General features: G+C 40.5%; 1 protein-coding gene across 3 annotated transcripts; it reads right to left on the bottom strand.

The window, feature by feature from the left end:
- Positions 1-4,542: 4,542 nt before the first annotated feature.
- Positions 4,543-18,957, bottom strand: fbxl20 (F-box and leucine-rich repeat protein 20). 3 transcript variants are annotated; one of them, XM_026164348.2, is made up of 16 exons: positions 18,839-18,957; positions 18,416-18,581; positions 13,356-13,417; positions 12,457-12,511; positions 12,265-12,339; positions 11,255-11,349; positions 11,051-11,119; positions 10,870-10,965; positions 10,353-10,479; positions 9,544-9,618; positions 8,695-8,825; positions 8,256-8,316; positions 8,074-8,118; positions 7,929-7,985; positions 7,591-7,803; positions 4,543-5,482 (listed from the first exon to the last, which is right to left on the bottom strand). In XM_026164348.2, exons 2-16 carry the CDS (start codon positions 18,455-18,457, stop codon positions 5,375-5,377), a joined length of 1,311 nt encoding a protein of 436 aa, XP_026020133.1. In that variant the 5' UTR covers positions 18,458-18,581; positions 18,839-18,957; the 3' UTR covers positions 4,543-5,374. The 3 variants fall into 3 exon arrangements, with proteins under 3 accessions (XP_026020133.1, XP_026020136.1, XP_026020137.1); XM_026164351.2 differs by lacking the exon at positions 18,839-18,957 and adding an exon at positions 18,695-18,792; XM_026164352.2 differs by lacking the exon at positions 18,839-18,957 and having other exon boundaries at positions 18,416-18,676.
- Positions 18,958-19,030: the final 73 nt, after the last annotated feature.

The following is a 19,030-nucleotide window of genomic DNA, read 5'->3' as shown; positions in this document are numbered from 1 at the left end:
TCAGAGCAGGCATCTTCCTCTTCAGAAGAAGAGCAATGAGTATAGGCTGAGCTGTGTTAGAATTATTCGGAGTTTTAGAGAAACTATATTGAGACAATTTTGTTCTGTTATCATCCATTCCTCTTCATTTTCTGCCTGCACCCTACAGCAGTGAATACTGAAAGTGTGGCTACCAGCTGCTGCCCACAGAATTAAAGCTTAATTTAAAGTGGCATCAGTATTGCTACCTGCTTTTAAATGCAATCTCATTTCCTACCTGGTTTAATCAGCGTTCTGGGACAAGTTCCTATTGCTTCTCTCCTTTATAAAACACACAGGTGACAGACAGGGTGGGTTAAATAATAATGGCATTTCAAAAGGAGTTCAATGCTAATATTAACAGAGTGGCATGGAGAAGGACTTCTAAATTTGATTCAAGTTTTTTTTCCTTCTTCTTCTGTCTGCAAAGCGTTTTTTCTCCAAAGGCTGACATCAAAGTTTCCTGTCAGAAACTCTTTGGGCGGGGGTGTGCTAGAGAATGGAGGAAGAAGAAAGGCTACGAGAGGAAGCCTCTGTTATCACATTCATTATTGCTTCACTCAGAGCCAGAGAACAGCACACAACAGAGTGACTGCTGGAAGTTTTAAAAAAAGAGAAACCCAAAACAAAAAAGCATTCAGTTTTCTAGTGTATAGCAGTGTCTGCTGTTAAAAATAAACTTAAGTTAAATATCTCGGTGCAGTGTTGTGCTATGAGCTGTGATCTAATCCAACAATGTTTGAACTCAGAACAGCTGAGAGAGCTGAATGAGGGAAACACACACACTCATTTCAATTTTCCCCTCAAAGCTACTCACCTTTCATCCTCCATGTGATACCCCAGGTGCCAGAACACGCCCCGGCTAAAAATGAACATTAAAACGGAGTGAAAACACATTTGATCTCTTACTGATTTAGACACATGAGGAAACAATGGGAGGATGAGAGGAACAAAATGAGTCCCATGCGGCGGAGGACAGATCCCAGTCCTGACAGCGGTCGTCATGGTGCAGCTACAGGACCAGGGCTGCAGCTCTTTCCATCGCATTAAATTGATACAGATTGTGCATCTGCTCCTCCACCTCAGACATCTGAATGTAAGTGCAAACAAACATAGCTGCATGACTTTGCATGCAGTATGTTGTGAGCTCACATTTGAACCCACAGTCACCAATGTGACAATGTTTTTCACTATACCCAACTGCTTGTCTGCATTTGTGATTAAAATACTTTTATAATAAGCTCGATCTCGAATAAAGGATACAATCAGACCTTTTTAAAGACTGTCACTGACTTTGAGGCTCTGGTAGCCTGACCTGAGTCTTCAGATAACTGTTTTTTTAATATATTGTAGAAATGTTATTGTAGCCATGTAGACAGCCTGAGGAGTTACATGTATATATGAATACCTGACAAATTAATTAAGGCATACAGGAAGAACTTATGTCTTTGGATTCATCTCTAGTCACACTAACATTACAGGAAATCAAGAAATAAATTTAGACATGTATTAATGCTATGCTAAACACGAAAAAGTATTGTTCATATTTCAAATGTTTGCTTTTTGCTGTAAGGCTTTTCCATGTTTGGAAGAGACTTTAGGGCACGTCATGTTAGGAGTGCAGGGGTATTGGTAGATATTTAAAAATCAGAGGAGGATTCGTTTTATTTCAGTTTCAGGGTTTTTGTGCATTTTGGCTCACGTTTTCCATTATGATTGAAATCAATACCACCTGTATTTTTCCTTTACGACAGCCACATTTACTTCTATTTGACACGTAGCTAAAGAAAAAAAAAAAAGAATTAAAAAAAATTATATTAATAATAATTATATATTCCAGTCTGGGGCTTCTAGTTTAACCAGTTTTTTTCCTAACTGAAGCAAGTCAATTACTTATTGAATAATTGATTCAGAACTGGATCCTGAAATAAGCTGAGAGCTGAAATCATAGCAGCAGAGAGGAGAGTGGCTCATTGCTGCCATCTACTGCTGCGATGATAAACCACCATTAACCACAAAGTGAGAACAAGGTGCAAACAACTCTTAATAATATAGGTATATATTTATTCATACGTACATATTCATTTATAATCGGTTAATTGTAAAAAAAAAGAAAAAAAGAGATTTACAGTAATTTAACTACAGTCATTGTCAAAACTTTTTTTTGTTTAAATATCTCAGGTGCCAATCTACCCTGAACACACACTTGTAAGTTCACCTGTTGCCCTCTGCCTCTGTCCTTATCCACAACCTTACTCCAGTGTTTAGGATCAAACAAACGGACCCAGAGCGTAACAGCTCGACTTCTGTGTAAACTGGTGGAAGATCTGACACACGCACACACAAAGGTGTTTTGTTACTGTAAGGGAAAATAAGTCTGGTGTTTTGCTGTGTAGAGCCTGTAGTGTATTTCTGTACCATGAAAAAAGAAGGAAAAAAAACAAAAAACAAAACAAAACAAAAAAAAATAAAAAACAGGTGACAAGTCATTTCTTTTGTACATATATAAAACCTTCAGGAGCAAGTTGAGTACTATTAGTTGTAGTCCGTGTTGTCGGCATGCGTTTATGACTTAACTGGTGCACGACGAGGACAAGCAGATTTGACATCCCAGCTCACAGACTAGATTCCCTGACTTTCTTTTTCCTTGAGTTAACAGTCTTAAAACCAGAGCACAGTGACAGAGTGCATTACATTACTCCACCATTTTGACTCTTGGTTCTTCTCTAATCCCCCATAAACCCCATTCAAACAAAACAGATCAGACTGGATTACACTGGATTCATCTCGGCTTGTATTATCCTGCTTGTCATAGCTGTCAAATCGCACGCACGCAGACACACCGAACAGAATCATCACTCTGCATTTTGCGTGATAGATGCCTGTTGCTGAGCACATCAAAACCAAAGCACAGGGGCATTTGCAGGTAATCAAAATTTTGCAGTGAGTTTTCCTGTTTTTGTTGTATTGAAGCATTTGGATAGGTGCATTATGGGACGGATCCCATTTGGAACGGCAAGGCATAAAAATGAAGAAGAGAAAAGCACACTTAACGGGGGGAAAAGAAAATCTTTCCGTCCTTCTCCTTGATGGAAACATTCAATAAGCAGACCGTACGTCATACATACACGTCATTGTGACCGTTAGCCCTAGATTAAAAGAAATTAAAAAATAAATCTGACTCACATTTAACATTTCAAACAATTGCACTGGTGCGAACACTTCTCCTGGACAAAGACTACACTCTGGACATTAACAATAAACTCTGGATAAAAACAAACTCCATCAGATCAAAACTAAGGACTGGAAGAGGGCTCAAACTCAACTTGGAGACACTGAACTTGTGACTTCAAACACAAACAGGCAGAATCCAAACCACAGCAAAACAGAAAAACAAAGAAAGCTCCAGAGGAAAATCGTGTAGAGGAGAAAGCAGTAAAAGACACATTTATAAAATGAAAAGGGAACAGGAGATAATGAATGAAGCCGGTGCAAGTGTAGGACAAGATAATCCATAAGAAAAGGCGCCAATACTTTAAAGGGCAGGGGAGGGGGCTGAAGTCCATTATAGCCCTCTTTTGTGACAAAAATCATTCCATCATATCTGTCAGCAGGCCAGAGCTGTGCGCTCAAGATTCAGTCAACTTCCTCCACCAGTCTGATCTGGTTGTAACCTCCTGCAGCATCACTGGTCCCAGACAGACTGAGGAGGTCACAGGTGGCAGGGTGCAGCACACTATCACTCCGTCCCCTGAAAGGCCTCATAGAAGTTGAGAAGTCGCAGATGCCACTCCAACATCAAGCACATCCTTCCGCCACTGCGTGGGGTTCACCAGTTCCTCGTCATTGGAACCATCAAGGACTCGAAAACAAGCTTGACTTAATGAAATCAAACTAACTGAAAATAGCTTTACTTTGATTGTTTTCAGTTGGCTTTTTCTTTCCATTGTCCTGGTCTGACACCATGAATTAATGCGGTCGGACCTTTTTTGTTGACAAAAGAGAAAAGAAAAAAAAAAAAAGTATCTTTTTAACGTCTTCTTTTGTTGACATGAGCCTTCACATGCCAGCATCAGTTTGTTTCACTCCATATCGAGTACTGGGTCATTTTTTTTTACTCTCCAAAAGCTCCAGCACATATTCTCACGCACATCTGCACGTAAACAAGCATGCTCGAGACTCCTCAGAAAGACTCATCGACGGTAATTTCTGCCCAGTCTCATATCATCATGTTGCTGTTTATCTGGCTTCAACTCTCTGACTCCCGCAGTCCTCACATATTTACATTGAGATTTTAAAAAACTAGAGGTGTTACATGCAACATTTGGCATCTTCTCAAGTCCCCACTTGTAAGCCTTAATTGTCCATTTTTAGAAAAATATTAAACTTTGTCTTCTTTTTTATTTTTCCTCTGCACTATATTGAAGCTTCTGATTGTAACAGAGAGAGACAGAGAGAGGTGAGGGCATATTCGCTGCAAGCGCAGTGTATGCGTTAATTGAGGATTTTTTTTATTTATGTGTGTGTGTGTGTGTGTGTTGTTAGTTGTTAGTAGTCTTCAATTTTGAGATGCCGGTTTTGCAAAGTGTCTCATCATTGCTTTATTGTAAGTGCAAATAGCTGCAAGTATTCTTAATAAAATAACATTAAAAAAAATCAAAGTTTCTGCTGCATTCTTGTGGGGATGTTGGCAGTTAGGTGGCTACATCGCTGCCCCTCTTTTGAAATAAACAGCCTGTAGAACCAAGCGAACACTGGTCGTACTCAAGTGCAGTTCCTGTCTAGAGGTAGCTGTTGAGTTGACCTTTAAACACTAAGGGAATTGTGTTTGGGAGTTTGAGTGGATCTTTCAGCCATGTTTAAAAGCTCAAAGTGCTTGATAAGTAAAAAGCTGTAATGGTTTTCCGTTTGAAAGACGGACTCATTCGTTAGGATTTTTTGTTGTACTTCATTTGATGACGAGTTAAATCCCTCAATGGTGATAACATTTTTTAAAACATAAAACTTCTTTGTAATACTGGTGTGTCCACTGAACACAGCCCACGAATGTCCTCCAAAAGTTAATCTGTGTAAATGTGTCTCTTCACTTGAGCTTGTATTAAAGCCTATTGTATATGTTCTGTTTGTGTGCAGTGGTAAGATTTAAGAACGTTTTGGGGAAGGTTACCCAAGATCCTGTAGTGTTGTTTGGCTCTCTCCCTCTCTCTGCAGCTCCAAAAGGGGGACACACCAGCATGTAGTCTGTGACAAGGGGCCAGGAGTGGTGGGGGGGAGCAGGTCAGGGGTCAAGTGACTGGCTGCAGGGAGCATGTACGAGGGACACAGCGAGAGGGAAGAGGGGGCTGTTCGCTTTACATCATAGCAGGACACAGCAGCGGCAAAACCTCTGACGGCTGCCCCCGACTGAGGGGGGTGGAGTGACAGGAGCGAAGTATGCATGCACTTTGATGTTAGGCAGATGAGTCTGTAGTAAAAAAACATAAACGAGAGAGAAACAGATGGAAATGTATTAATCGCTCGTACAAATATGTGGAAAGCTGTTCTGGGACATTTAGTACACCAGTAGCTATAGCTTTGCTGCAAACCTCAAGTTTATTTTTGTTTCAGTAATCAAAAACGATGTCAAACTGCTGTCGACACAGTCAGGCTATGTCTGATTTTCATTCAAATTCAAAGACTAACATAGGATTCAGTGAAGTCTGACTTGATCTGGACAGAGTGTTCACTCACTGCTGTCAAGGAGACAGTTTGTTTTTCACAGCTTAAGTTTTGATTCATCACTTCATGTGGGTGGATCGATGACTCAGACAGAGTTTCATTTGGACAAAATGCATGAATCTGTGTTGTCTGATTCCACCCTCTGCATTACATCTATACTTCGTGATCATGCTGATGAGGAGGAAAGGTTAGAGAGCACCAGTCTAACCTCCTACATCAATAGTGATAGTAGTTTGCATTTTCAGCATTCTTCTGTAAAAGGACAAATGGCTTGACTGACAAAGCAACTCTAAGAATGCAATACCTTTGTGGTAGTGTTTGTGCTCTTGCTACACAGCATTGTTTACAAAGGTAAACAACTAAACATCCATAGTGGTTTCACACAAGAACTCTGGACAATGTCGGGAGAATCAAGTCCAGACATTGTCTTTAGTTGTCCTTTTCCTTATACATTACACACGACAGGAGTTGTCTGTTTTACTTGTTACAACTACTTGAAATATTCTGTATGCTTTTTACAAAGCCTGGTGCCTGGGTAGAGTATACACCAGTGACAAAACTCAACACACAGGTTAATCACACAAACTTTGTGCTAGGTAGTTAAATGTCTGCTCTAGCTGAGACAGACATTTGGATTTTAACAAATGATGTGAAAAAAAAAAAAAAAAAAAAAAAACACGTTTTTTTGTTTGTTTGTTTTTTACAAAAAAAAATCCTGTAAAAAAAAAAACAAAAAAAACAAAAAAAACTACACACCCATCCCATGATTCAATAAATTGTTGAACCGTCTTTAGCAGCAATAAACTGAATCAGTTGTTTTCAATATGACTTTATTCATCTCTAACATTGCTGAGGAGGAATGTTGGAGGAGGAATGTCGCACCCTTCTTTACAACACTGCCTTTTTTATGCACAGCTCGCTTAAAGTACGGCCACAGCATTTCAGTCAGGTTTACGTCTGGACTTTGGCTGTGCCTTTGCAACACCATGATTCTTTTCTTTTTCAGTCATTTTGTTGTAGACATGCTGCTGTGCTTGGGATCATTGTCCTGCTGCATGACCCAGTTTCAGCTCAGAGTTAGCTTTTGGACAGATGGCCTCACATTTGACTCTAGAATATGTTGGTATACAGAGGAGTTCATGGTCAACTCAATGGTTGCAAGGTGTCCAGATCCTGTGGCTGCAAAATGTTTAAAAGTTACATACTGCTAATATGCAGTACTTTGTTTCCACCATACATGCTCACGCTGATCTTATCTGAAATTCTTCCAGATGCCTTGTGATTTATTCAGACGCAAATCTGCAAACCTAAGCCATGCTGCCTATTTTTAGAGAGAAAAGGCTTTCTACTGGCAAACCTTCCAAACAAGCCATGTCTGTTTAGTGTTTTTTTATTTCTGCCCAATTGTCCTGTCATGAACATTGAAAATGCTTACTGAGACCTGCAGTGTCTGAAATCTAGTGCTTGGGTTTTCTTTGCATTGTGTCATCTTAGTGAAAATTGACTGGAACGTCCACTCCTGGAAATACCATGAAACATCACTACGAACTCTACTATGAAACATCTGCTTTCATAGTGGGGGTCACATTTGCTGATGATCAGTTAAACAAGTGCATTTGACTCGCAACACCCGGCTGCTACTTACTCAAGAAGAAGCAGTAAGGATGTATTTAGGGTTTTTTCCCCACAGGGCTGCTTACAGTCCTATGAAAATTGTGTTTTTCACAAGTGTGGTAAGATTTATTCAGTCAAAAAGAAATTGAATACATTTACATCAGCAGTACAATTTGTGTTTACCATACATTCTGCAACTGAACAAGCACTTACTCATTACTCGCAGCCCACACAACTCACCCTTAGTCTCTTAATACCGGCGCGAGTGATCTGCTGGCAGTCATAGAGCTCGATGCGATCCAGACTATGGCAACTCTTCAGGTGCTCCAGTGAGGCATCTGTGATCAGGGGGCAGTTGTCCAGCTCTATCACCTCCAGACGGTCGTGAGCACAGGGGCCGCTGCCGAGGTGTCTGATGCCATCATCAGTAATCAGCTCACAGTGGGACAGACTCTGCAGGAACATTGTGGTACCAATACAGATGCTCTATTACTAAACTGTCTATGAAAACAGCCATGACATTATGCTTGGAAATGCTGCAGGAGCAAAATATGTTTGAGTGGCAAGCACACACTTACCAGGACTTGCAAACGGGGGCAGTGGATAGATAACTGGATGAGTGTTCCATCTGTGATCTGATGCAAAAGTGAAAGAAACAAAATTCTCTTAAGCGAAGAAAAGGAGAAAACAGTTCAACCATTATATACCATAATGTTTATTTACCTGCACACATTCTTCTAAATCCATCTTCTCAAGCTCGTGACAATTCTATAGAGAGAAATAACAGAGAAGAAAAGAGATTGCATAATCACTATGGATTTATGCATTTTAAAGGATTTTGTTGGATCCAAAGTTCTGCTTGCCATTTATCTGCAATGCAACCAAGAGGCAGACACCACACTCACCCTTGCTAATGTAGTGAAGCCCACGTCTGTAAGCTGAGAGCAGCGAGCCACTTCTAATATTCTAAAAGGAGGAACACAATGAAGAGTTATACAGTTGAAGGATCACTTAGAGTCCAAAATTTTGAGTTCTTTCACACTTAAAAAGGTAACTGGCTCTACAGTCACAGGCCTCAAGATATCTGTACTGCAGACGGGTCAGTGTAATATCTTTTATTTCCATTCCATTACCTCAATCCTGCAATCTTTAAGCTTAAAATGAGAATTCAGGTCTTTCTTTTTGGAATTTGAAAGCGTATGAACAGTCTCCCGAACATCAGGCAGCCAGGACAAACACTCTTGAAACAAAGATTAGTTGGATTTTTATGTAAAACAAATTAAATATTTTGCAGTTTCTCGCAAAACTCAGAACAAAGTTTGATGTGTAGGTGTGTGACGTCACCTGAGGCGGGGGCAGTTCTGTCCCAGAGCATGCAAGATGGCATCTGTGATGTTGCCACAACCTGACACACACAGAGACTGCAGGCGGTGACAACCCCGGCAAATTGTGATGAGCCCCTCATCTGTGATCTGCTGCTCACAGAAAGACACAGTACGTGTTTGTGTATGAGGGAAGTGAATCAAATCAACATCCACTGTGAAATGTAAAAACATGCCAGGCAAAACTTCTCTGTGTTGTGCTCTCTGGTAGATGTGCAAAAGCAAACAGTGTACAACCCTGTGTCCAAAATCAGTTATACAAACTATAACGAAAAGCAGAATAATATCAAAGTGTCAACTTCATATTAATATGAAAGCATCACTTTCTTTGGGATGCTCTTTATTTACTAGGTTAAATACAAACAGTTTGTATTTAACCTAGTTCTGTTTTTATTTTTAATTACCCTCTTTTCCATTTGAGCATTTACCCACCACAGCCGTCAAGAAATATTTAATCAAATTCATAAAGAGCATACATTTTAAAAAATTAGTTTTAACAATTGATATGGTGTCTTTCTACTACTGTCGATATTGTTGTAAAATGATTAAAAGTAACACATTTTAGTTTTTTTATTATATTGGTATGTGGTGTTTTAGAAAACTCATAATATACATGTTAAGAACAGGTAAAAGAAAGCTTGCTTAGAAAAAGAAAACAAAAAGAAAGCTATAGTGAAACGATGACAAAAATCAAAGACGAGATATGAGACGAGAAAGAGATGCAGAGGGGACTAACTGGATTGTGTGAGCAGGCTTTAGGGTCTGGATGTCCGTGTTCTGTGTTTCTTCTATTCTTGTTAAATGTACTTACTGAGCATGTCTGCAAGTTCAATGTGACCAATTCCGGACAGTGAGCTCCGATATGCTTTAGGGCCTCGTCTTCTAGCTGTGGAAAAGATTGGGAAGCATTGGGAAAGAAAACTGATATCTCAATAAGGAATTTCATAAGAGAAAAAGACTAAATCAGCGCAGACTGTTCTTTTTATTTATTTATTGGGTTTTTTGTTGTTGTTTTTTTTAATCCAATGTCTGTCCCTGATGGTATGCTTTGTTGCATGGGAAAATTTTTCTTTTATGTGTGCAGCTGCCACTTTTTCTTGCAATAAATAAGAAGAACTAGTGAAAGGGAAGATGACAAAAAGTCTAAGATTAAAGTGGACCCTATTCACTACAGTGTTGACTGATAGAAAACAGAGCACCTAAGAAGTCACTACTTTGACTTATAAAAAAAGTTTTATAATAATAATGCATTGGATTTATATAGCGCTTTTCAAGGCACCCAAAGCGCTTTACAATACCACTATTCATTCACTCTCACATTCATACACTGGTGGAGGCAGCTACAGTTGTAGCCACAGCTGCCCTGGGGCAGACTGACAGAAGCGAGGCTGCCATATCGCGCCATCGGCCCCTCTGGCCATCACCAGTAGGCAAGTAGGGTAAAGTGTCTTGCCCAAGGACACAACGACTAGGACAGAGAGCCCAGGGATCGAACCGGCGACCTTCCGGTTACAGATGCGATTCCCAACCCCCTGAGCCACGGTCTCCCCAATGTGTTCAATAAAATGTTACACAGAATGAAATTGCCAGCAACTTATTATAACATAATCACGTGTGTACCTGGGTGCAGCCCTTGAGGAAAAGACATTTGAGACCAGGGCAGGAGCGCACCAGGGCCTGGATGCCATCCTTCGTGACTTGATCACACCAGGAAATGTTCAGCTGCTCCAGCAAAGGACAACCCTCACTGAGAATAGAACAAAGAAAAGGGTGAGCAGCGGAAACTTGCAAAGAATGAAAGGTGCAATGACAATTAGGGGAAATGTTAAATGCATAACAAAATTGAAATCTTCTCACATTATTCGTATCTCTTCTGTGACTTGTGTAGGTTTAAAAAGAAAAAATGAATCACAGCCAACAAGTAGTACATAGGATTGAAGGGACTTATTAAGCTAATTTCCGGCTTCATATATTTATTCTGGAACTCAGCTAAATGGTCATGTTTAATAGAAGGTATTCACCACTGTAACATTATGTTTGAGAGGGACAAAAAAGAACAGACATAACAGGTTCACTTTGATATATGTGCTTTAAAATTAGTGGGAAAACAGCATATCAAAATAACAACTGGCCATACCTGAGCGCTTTGAGTGAAAGGTTGGTGATGGAGGTACACGAGGCGAGGTCCAGGTGCTTTAGCTTTGGACAAAACTTACTGAGGCTATTACAGGTGCTGCAGAAGAACAATACAGTGATAAAAAGTGTATTATGATATGTTAGATACATTAACCGCACTGCTGCATGGACTGTTACTATACCTGTCTGTGATCTTGGTGCAACCGTTCAGATTAAGCACCTCAATGTTCCTGCAGTTCTGTGAGAAAGTCCTAAAGAGAGAGAGAGAGAAAGAGAAAAAGAAACATTTGTGTGATATCAGTCATTCTGCACTTCTCTCATTATCTCCCCTCAGGGTCTGAACTAGTATGAGAATTTCAATTAGGCGAGGTCCTCACTAAACTCACCTCAGGGCACTGTCACCCACACCCAGGCAACCCCGCAGGCTCAGCTTCCTAAGGAATCCCCCACATCGCTTTGAAATATTCTCCACCACTCGACCCTGCAACAAAAAGAAACATACTCTTTCTGCTGTATTTGTTTCTACAGCACCTTTAAAGTACCGAGTATAAAGTGACATATAAGCTGCGATCATAAAGTTCACAGACTCCACCTAAAACAAACAAAGATGACACACATGGTTTACATTTGGCTCATTTACTCTTCAAGATCAACTCCTCTTGCACTAGAAAGCCTCCCAGCCATTTTTACATTGGTCTCTTAGAGTTCATCGCAGGTCACGTTCGCATAAACCGCATATCTGCGATTTCTCTGTGGATCTCAAAACTGACACAGCATTAATGTGTTCTGGTGGTTAGAAATTGTTCTGTGACTCACAGACCATGGCTGCTTATAAGGGGAGTACAACCAGGAGCATACTGGTCATTATTTATTTATTATTTTTTACACATTGATGGGGTTGAGAATTCATCTTGCAGGGTTAGACTGTCAAAGTGGAGTTCTACTATTCCCCAGAGCTGTTCTATGGAGGACATATGACTGAAATAACCTAAACTGTGGTACTAAAAATGCAGTTTTACACCATACCCAAACAGTTTTCACCCACAAACCATCCTGCTCATCAAATTAGTCTCTGACTTCATCATCTTCTTCACAATTAAAACTATGTTGATACTGGGATAGGCTCAAACCTAGGGCCATAGATGGTTATTGATACACCCAAGGAGATCCAAACAAACTGCAAGCTGAAGATCCAGTGAAGGTGATAAAAGTGGAACTTCCAGGCGGGGCCCAAAAAACATAGCAACTGCACTTTAAGGGGCACAGTTCTGTGTAAGAAGACTACCATGAAGGGCAGATGGGTCAAATTTGAAGCATGATTTCGTTTTTAATATTTGGAGTTGCAAACATTTATGATCGCATCTGTTAGTAATAAGATATAATGAAATGAACCAACTTCAATGTCCCTCTGAAAGTCAAAGAGGTCGATTCGTTGCCAGTTGCTGCCATCCAAGGCCAGAACATTCCAGGACTAAAAGCAGGGAGCGGAGGGGAGTGGACAGAAATTCTGAGTTATTTAGCATGCACACGCAGAACACATACTTTAACTGAAACCACACACACGCACACCTTGTGAACACAGACTCACCCGTGAGACCTGGGCACAGCGACAGAGTGTCACCACATCCAGAAAGGAGAAGATTCTAGAAGACAGACAGGGACGGTTTAGAGACCATGATCCCCGCTGCCAGAAGCTTCCTCTTTACTGCCCTCAACGCAACCCTGTGTGTGCTTCCCCTAACAGCAGAGTGGTGTTGACTAAATCAGCTAATATTGCTTTTACTGTCATCAAAATACATTTCCCTGCTTGCAGAACAGATATGTTTTCTTAAAGTGAGGTCCTGACGGGGAAAGCATTTCTTTCTAAGGAATATAGTTGGATACCGATTAGAGGATCCTACAATGCAGCAAAAAACTGAATTGGGGTTGAAGCAGGGATGCAGTGAGTTGCAGCAGTCTGCCAGCCTCACAAATCACAGCACTGCACCAGGCCAAGCAGCACAGAGTCAGCAGCCGCAACACAGACAGCTTGGCTGGCAAGGCCGAGGTTTGAGTTATGGCCTTCATTTGCTGTTTGCTAAGAGGCTTGTGAGCACCCCCCCCCCCCCCCTTTTTTTTTCTCTCAAATCAATTTAAAAGTTTTATAACCACGAGCACCTGTTTGTAATTATGCTTTTAGCACTGGTTGAGCAGTGGGTGTGCAGAGCCAAGAGAAATTGGCATCCTAGTGTTTGGAATCTTTGTTTAAAAAGGGCAAGTGAACATAAACGATATGATTGTGAGACACACAATATTTGCGTGTGTTAGGGTAACACACAGAGGATGGAGGTGCTGCCTTTGAGTATGATTTTGTGCCGTAGTAAAGTCATGAATGTGACTGTGGAAATTTCAACATGCAAATTTTGCTTTCCTCAAAAAACAAACAATAAAAAAAAAAAAAAAAAAAAAAACTGCAAGTAAGTTAAAGTGCATCAAAACGTCACTCACCTTAGCAACAGCTCTTTAGGTAACTTCTTATTGATGACTGCCTCGTCACTATTTGTGAACATCTAAAAGGGTGGAGAAGATAATATCAGTCCTGGAGGCTATCACAAAGTGACTGGGGCCCCTTTCATCCCCTCTCCTCACTCAAGGACGGCCCCAACACACAAGCAAGGATAAAAGATCATAATCTCATCAGCTGAGATGGATTCAATGTCAATTCCCAGAAAACACAAAGGGTGACAGAAGATAAACTAACACAGGCCACAGCGAGGTGGGACTTTGTACTGTCAACTACAAGGCTGTGATGGCCTATGCTTTCATCTTATCTTTCCTGCATGCATATCCGTCTTAGTACACGTGCTACTGAGTAAGACCCAGTGTTCAAAACAGTAAGTACTGAAACTTTAAACTGGAATTGGTTACAGTACCATATATTTTTGTGACTCTAAGACAAATAATTCGAGCTTCAGCAAACAGCTAAATGGGTTTCCACACAAATAACTGCATGCTGTGTGAGCACAAATTTGACTCCAATTCAGAGAAAAAAAAAGTCACAGTAAACAAAGAGACAATAAATTTGCATTTATTGAGTCCCAGCTACACACACCCTTCTTACTGAGGAATTTAGGGTTCCCATAATTTGTGGGAAATGATACTGTGCTAAATCACTGAATGCAAGATGTTGAGACAATGGTCCTTGGAAACACGTACTCAGTCACAACAGGATGAATGAAGTAACATCTGGCTCAATCCATTTTTCTCCAAACATTCAGAAAACAAAACGTTTATACCAGGGGCGGATCTGGCTTGTAAATAAAAAGTGGCAGAAGGCACATGTTAATTACATGAGGTAAAAGATTTATGACAAGATCAACAAGGTGTTTGTCAATTCTTATTTGCACTACTTGATAGAAACAAATACCACCAATTCCAAAAAGAAAGATTTATTTACCCCGTTTTAACAAAGGGAATGATTTAAAGGTCCCAACAGAGTTCTATTTTGATTATTGGTGTGTATCCTGAAGCCACACAATAGCGTCAGATTTTGAGGGACGTGCACATAAACCCATTCATCAACTCACAAAAACAGATTGTCACGTCTGCCAGTTGAAATTGAGGCCTGGATCTTTACGAAGCACACAAACGCGCACACCCAAATAAGGCATCTTGGGGTCAAAGCTGTTCTATGTCTTTCTGATAAAAACACAAACTCTTTCTCAAGCTGCACACACACACACTCACACAGCTGTATGCGGGGGCTGCCTGCCAGCGCAGACGTGTAAAATTTTGAGGGAGTAAGAAGGGACAGACATTTTCTGTTTGGATTTGGGGCAAATTGACTCTGACAGCACGCCTTCCAGAGCGTTGCTTTCTGGCCAAATAATCCAGGGCCGTTTCAAAAGAAGCAGATGTCCGTGGTCAACAGCCATACACAGTACCCTTTTGTAATCTACCATAAAATGATGCAGTATGAATGTGACCATTATGTTTTGGCCACTGCTCAGTTATAAACAGTAATGCAGGGGGTTAAAACAAACAAACAAACAAAAAACAAAACAAGCTGGGTGTTCTGTAGTTTGTAGTAAACCACTGCAGAGGCAAAGGGTAATTTTATTTTTAGGAAATGTGTAAATATTCCTTCCTGGTAATAAATAATTAAATCCTGGTCGTTTGATCGATAGGAGGGGCTTATATTTGAGTTTTAGGTTATTATTGCATACATGCACTGATTGAATTAGGCACAACTAAATATGGTGAAGTCAAGGAACCTGTTTAAGGTCAGAAATTTAAACCAGTTTAAACCTCCAAAATAGTTGTTTACATACTCTTTCTAATTAGTGAATACAATGAGTGGCCATTTAAGTATCTATTTTTCCAGTCTGTTGGGTGGTCTTTTGTTAACAGAATAAAAGTGCAACAGCTCAGTGCTTGCAGCAGAGCTGTGTATTTAACACAACTTCCTTCCCTGCCTTTCAAAATAAAACACTCACTGGCAGACTGCATTTTTGATGACTTACCAGCCAGCATATTTGGTTTCAAGCTTCTTATAACTAACCACCAAAACCTAAAAGCTACTGAGCATACCATTTGTTAAATTTGCTTGGAATTATAATCCTAGGTTAGTGAACAACAAAGGCTTTGTTTAGCTCATATCATAAGTTAAGCCCAACTGATAGATTACTTGGCCAATATCATCAACTGACAGTAGCAGACGCTGTCGATCCCTGCCACGGTGTGACCACACTCCTATCGCCAATTTAGAATGACCAATTAACCCAACTTCCATTTCTCTGACCTGCAGTATCTGTGAGCCACGGGGGCAAACGAGCAAATTCCACACAGAACCCAGGGCCTTCTCACTTTGAGATGACAGTGCTAAATGTTGCACCACCACAAACCACTTAAAAAAGTCAAAAACAAAAAACAACAGCTGTAATTTACAAAGCTTCACATAGTTTGTCCAGCTGAGCAGCTTCATTGTTTAGAACAGTTTCGATCCTTTTTGCAGAATCCCAGCCCTTCCCCATTCCCAAGGGGTCAAAGACTGCAGATATGTCAACAGCTAGAGTCTCACAGAGATACATTAAGTGTCCTTTGGCAATGGCATGAGGTTATAGGAACAAATATGACACATCATGCTTGCCACATATAAATGGTTGTTGATCTGAAAATATTTTACTTGTTATATATTCTATTTATAAGTATTTTGTAAATATTTAAAACTATACTTATTTTTCTTTAACATATGCATTTATATTTCAGATTAGTCTTTACCTTATCAAGATACCAGGTTTATTTTAGATACATATTCCTATTTCTGTTACATTGACTTTAGTTTTTTAACTGTTGTAACTGAAGAATTTCCCCAAATCCTGACTTAATATTTACATCACATCTTATCTTAGCTTGTCTTAGTGGACCCCTTCACATAGTGGGTAAGAACAAACAGGACACAAACTGCAGTCTTCTGGATGGCAAACATCTAACTTTGGACTCAGTTTGTCACTCAGCATCTAATATTGTCAGGATTGGCATTGGTTCCTTGAAACACCCAAGTACAACTTGTATGTTCAATGGGATCTGATGGAACAGTAGTAGCTGATGCCCCCAACGGATCAGATCACGGCTAATCATTTGCTGGTGCAAAGTCCAGCGGCATCTTCACTTTAAGTTATTATCTAGTGTTTTGAATAGACTGCTTAAAAGTTAATAAGCAATGAAAACATCCATTTTCATACTGCTGGCTGATATGTCGATACCCAGATTTTTTATTTTTTTTACTTCCTAAAAATCAGATGTACGTAATCAGATGTATGTATGTATGTATGTATGTATGTATGTATGTATATACACACACACACACACACACACACACACACACACACACACACACACACACACAAAATGTAAAATAATTAGGCCCAGTCATATCTTAAAGCCTTCATAGTACATTGTTATGCTTATGTAGCATTTTGTTCTTAGACAGCAGGCTTACTTGTGTTTCCTGGAGTTTTTAAAAGTAGAATAGGAAGCAGAGCCTTCAACTATCCAGCTCCTGCAACAGGCTTAGGCTGCTGGGTGGCTTCCCATGATGCACTGACCATTTCCTCTTCACTCATTTCTTTTCACCCTCCATGTGTCCATACACCACAACTGCATGTTGGCAATTATTAAATTCAGCTTATCTCCCATAGTTTGCCTTTTCTGCCATCTCTCTCTGCTCCCACAACTGGTCACAGTGGATGGCTGTCCCTCCACGAGCATGGTTCTGCCAGAGGTTTATTTCCCGTTAAAATTCAGTGTTTCCTTCCCACTGTTGCCAAGTGCTCCCTCATTGGTGGTCATATTATCATTGGGGTTTCTTAAAAAATTTGAAGATCTTTACCTTACAATATAAAAGTGTCCTGAGGCAACTGTTGCTGTGAATTGGTGCTATAATAGATCAAATGTCTTCAAGTTAAAAAAAAAAAAAACAAGTACATAAATTTGTGAACTACACAAAACAACAACAAAACACAAAACCTTAACTACAGAATGTTTGAAAAATAGAAACTTTTATCTTGAAGGCAAAACATCGCCATTTCCGTTTCTCCCCTCTCCTAAATCCAGATACCTTTAAACAGCAGCTCCGCCGCAGCTGTCGGGCCAGAAGGTAACGGCCTGAGTCGTCAGCTGTTCACCGTTAAAAATAAATAAAACCACACACACAAATCCCACGCTAACTGGGGATTAAACAACATCAAATGCTCGGGCTATACAGGCCAATGTCAGTGGCCGGATACATTTGTTTGTATATAAGTTCGCACCAAAATATTGAGCTACGCTTGCGCGGCTGCGACACAAAGTTTATGGTAATAGCCTTGCATTGGGGGGAAAAAAACCCCAACAACGACACTGTAGGTAGACAGCGTACATATGGGCCTTTTGAGACGAGTGTAGGTTATGATGTGTGTTACACTGTAATAGCTCGGCACTATTTTCAGATATTTTGTGCTAACACCGGGTGCAGGTAGCAGACTGAGGCCACCACCGCCGCAGCGGCTATAGATATAGCATACATAACGAGGTCTCAAAAGAGAGAAGGGGGGAACATAACAATCCTGCATATGAGGATAATTTTAAGCAGCTTCTTTTCAAAGTGAAACCACTAAATCCTCCACTTCTGCTCATTATGTTGACGTGTGTCGAAGCTTTCCTCGGCGTGCTCTCTGTAGCCTCATTGTCTTTGTTTTGACGGCGCAAAGGGAAACGAGGACAACGTTTAAAGAGCACTCAAAATGCCTTGAAAGTGGCTGCGAGCAGCACGTCGGCTTTAGTGGAAAACACTAACGTGCGTCCTCTCCACGCCAGGCCTCGACAGCCTATATGTTGCTTGAACAACACAACAGTGTTTGACCTAATCCCAAATACTGACTGCGGAAGCTGCATCAATAGCCTCCCCATAAGCGCAGTTTTATAATAATTATAGAAACAGTCAACACGCAGGCCCGGATCGTAGCGGTTATATCGGCTATTTTTAATGTGTCTCAGTGACTGTCAGTTAATGGAAATAATTAACTCACCTCAAACCGGCTCCGCGAAACACCATTTACCTCCTTCCCCATGTCGGACGCTGGTAACCGACTCAATGGATTCGGTGTAGGCGCAGTAAAATGCAGATACGGGCCCTCTCCACGATTATCATGCTACCGTCCTCTCGGTAGCTCCGGTGGTTTGATGTATTTTGACCTGTACCACGAACCACAAAACCTCTTGTTACCGATAAAAACAAAATATATGGGTTACGAGCAGCAGCCAGCCAGCCATAAGCCACTTCTCTTATCAGCTCGATTCGCCCTCACCTCCTCCTCCCCCTATAAGCACAGCTTTCTTTCCATCCACACAATAGCCCGACAGCAGTGGGGCAGACTAAAATTCAGCCGGTACAACCCCTACATCCATAATAAATAAATAACATTAATATGAAAAATAATAAATATAATGACCTTGCTCAGTGCGCACTATTTCTTGCTCTCTGACTGCTCCTTTAACCAAAGCTCACAGAGGAGCAAATATAAATATCAAAGTGGGGTGTCAACCATTTGCCCGCACACGTAGCATGAATACCTATCGAGGGTTTGGGGCCACATGTGATAATTAAAAAGTTAGATCAGACTTAAAGTTCATACAGACTTTGT

The sequence above is a fragment of the Astatotilapia calliptera genome, chromosome 4, assembly GCF_964374335.1.
Source record: "Astatotilapia calliptera chromosome 4, fAstCal68.1, whole genome shotgun sequence".
Classification (NCBI taxonomy): Eukaryota; Metazoa; Chordata; class Actinopteri; order Cichliformes; family Cichlidae; genus Astatotilapia; species Astatotilapia calliptera.
This window is presented reverse-complemented; position numbering and strand designations above follow the sequence as displayed.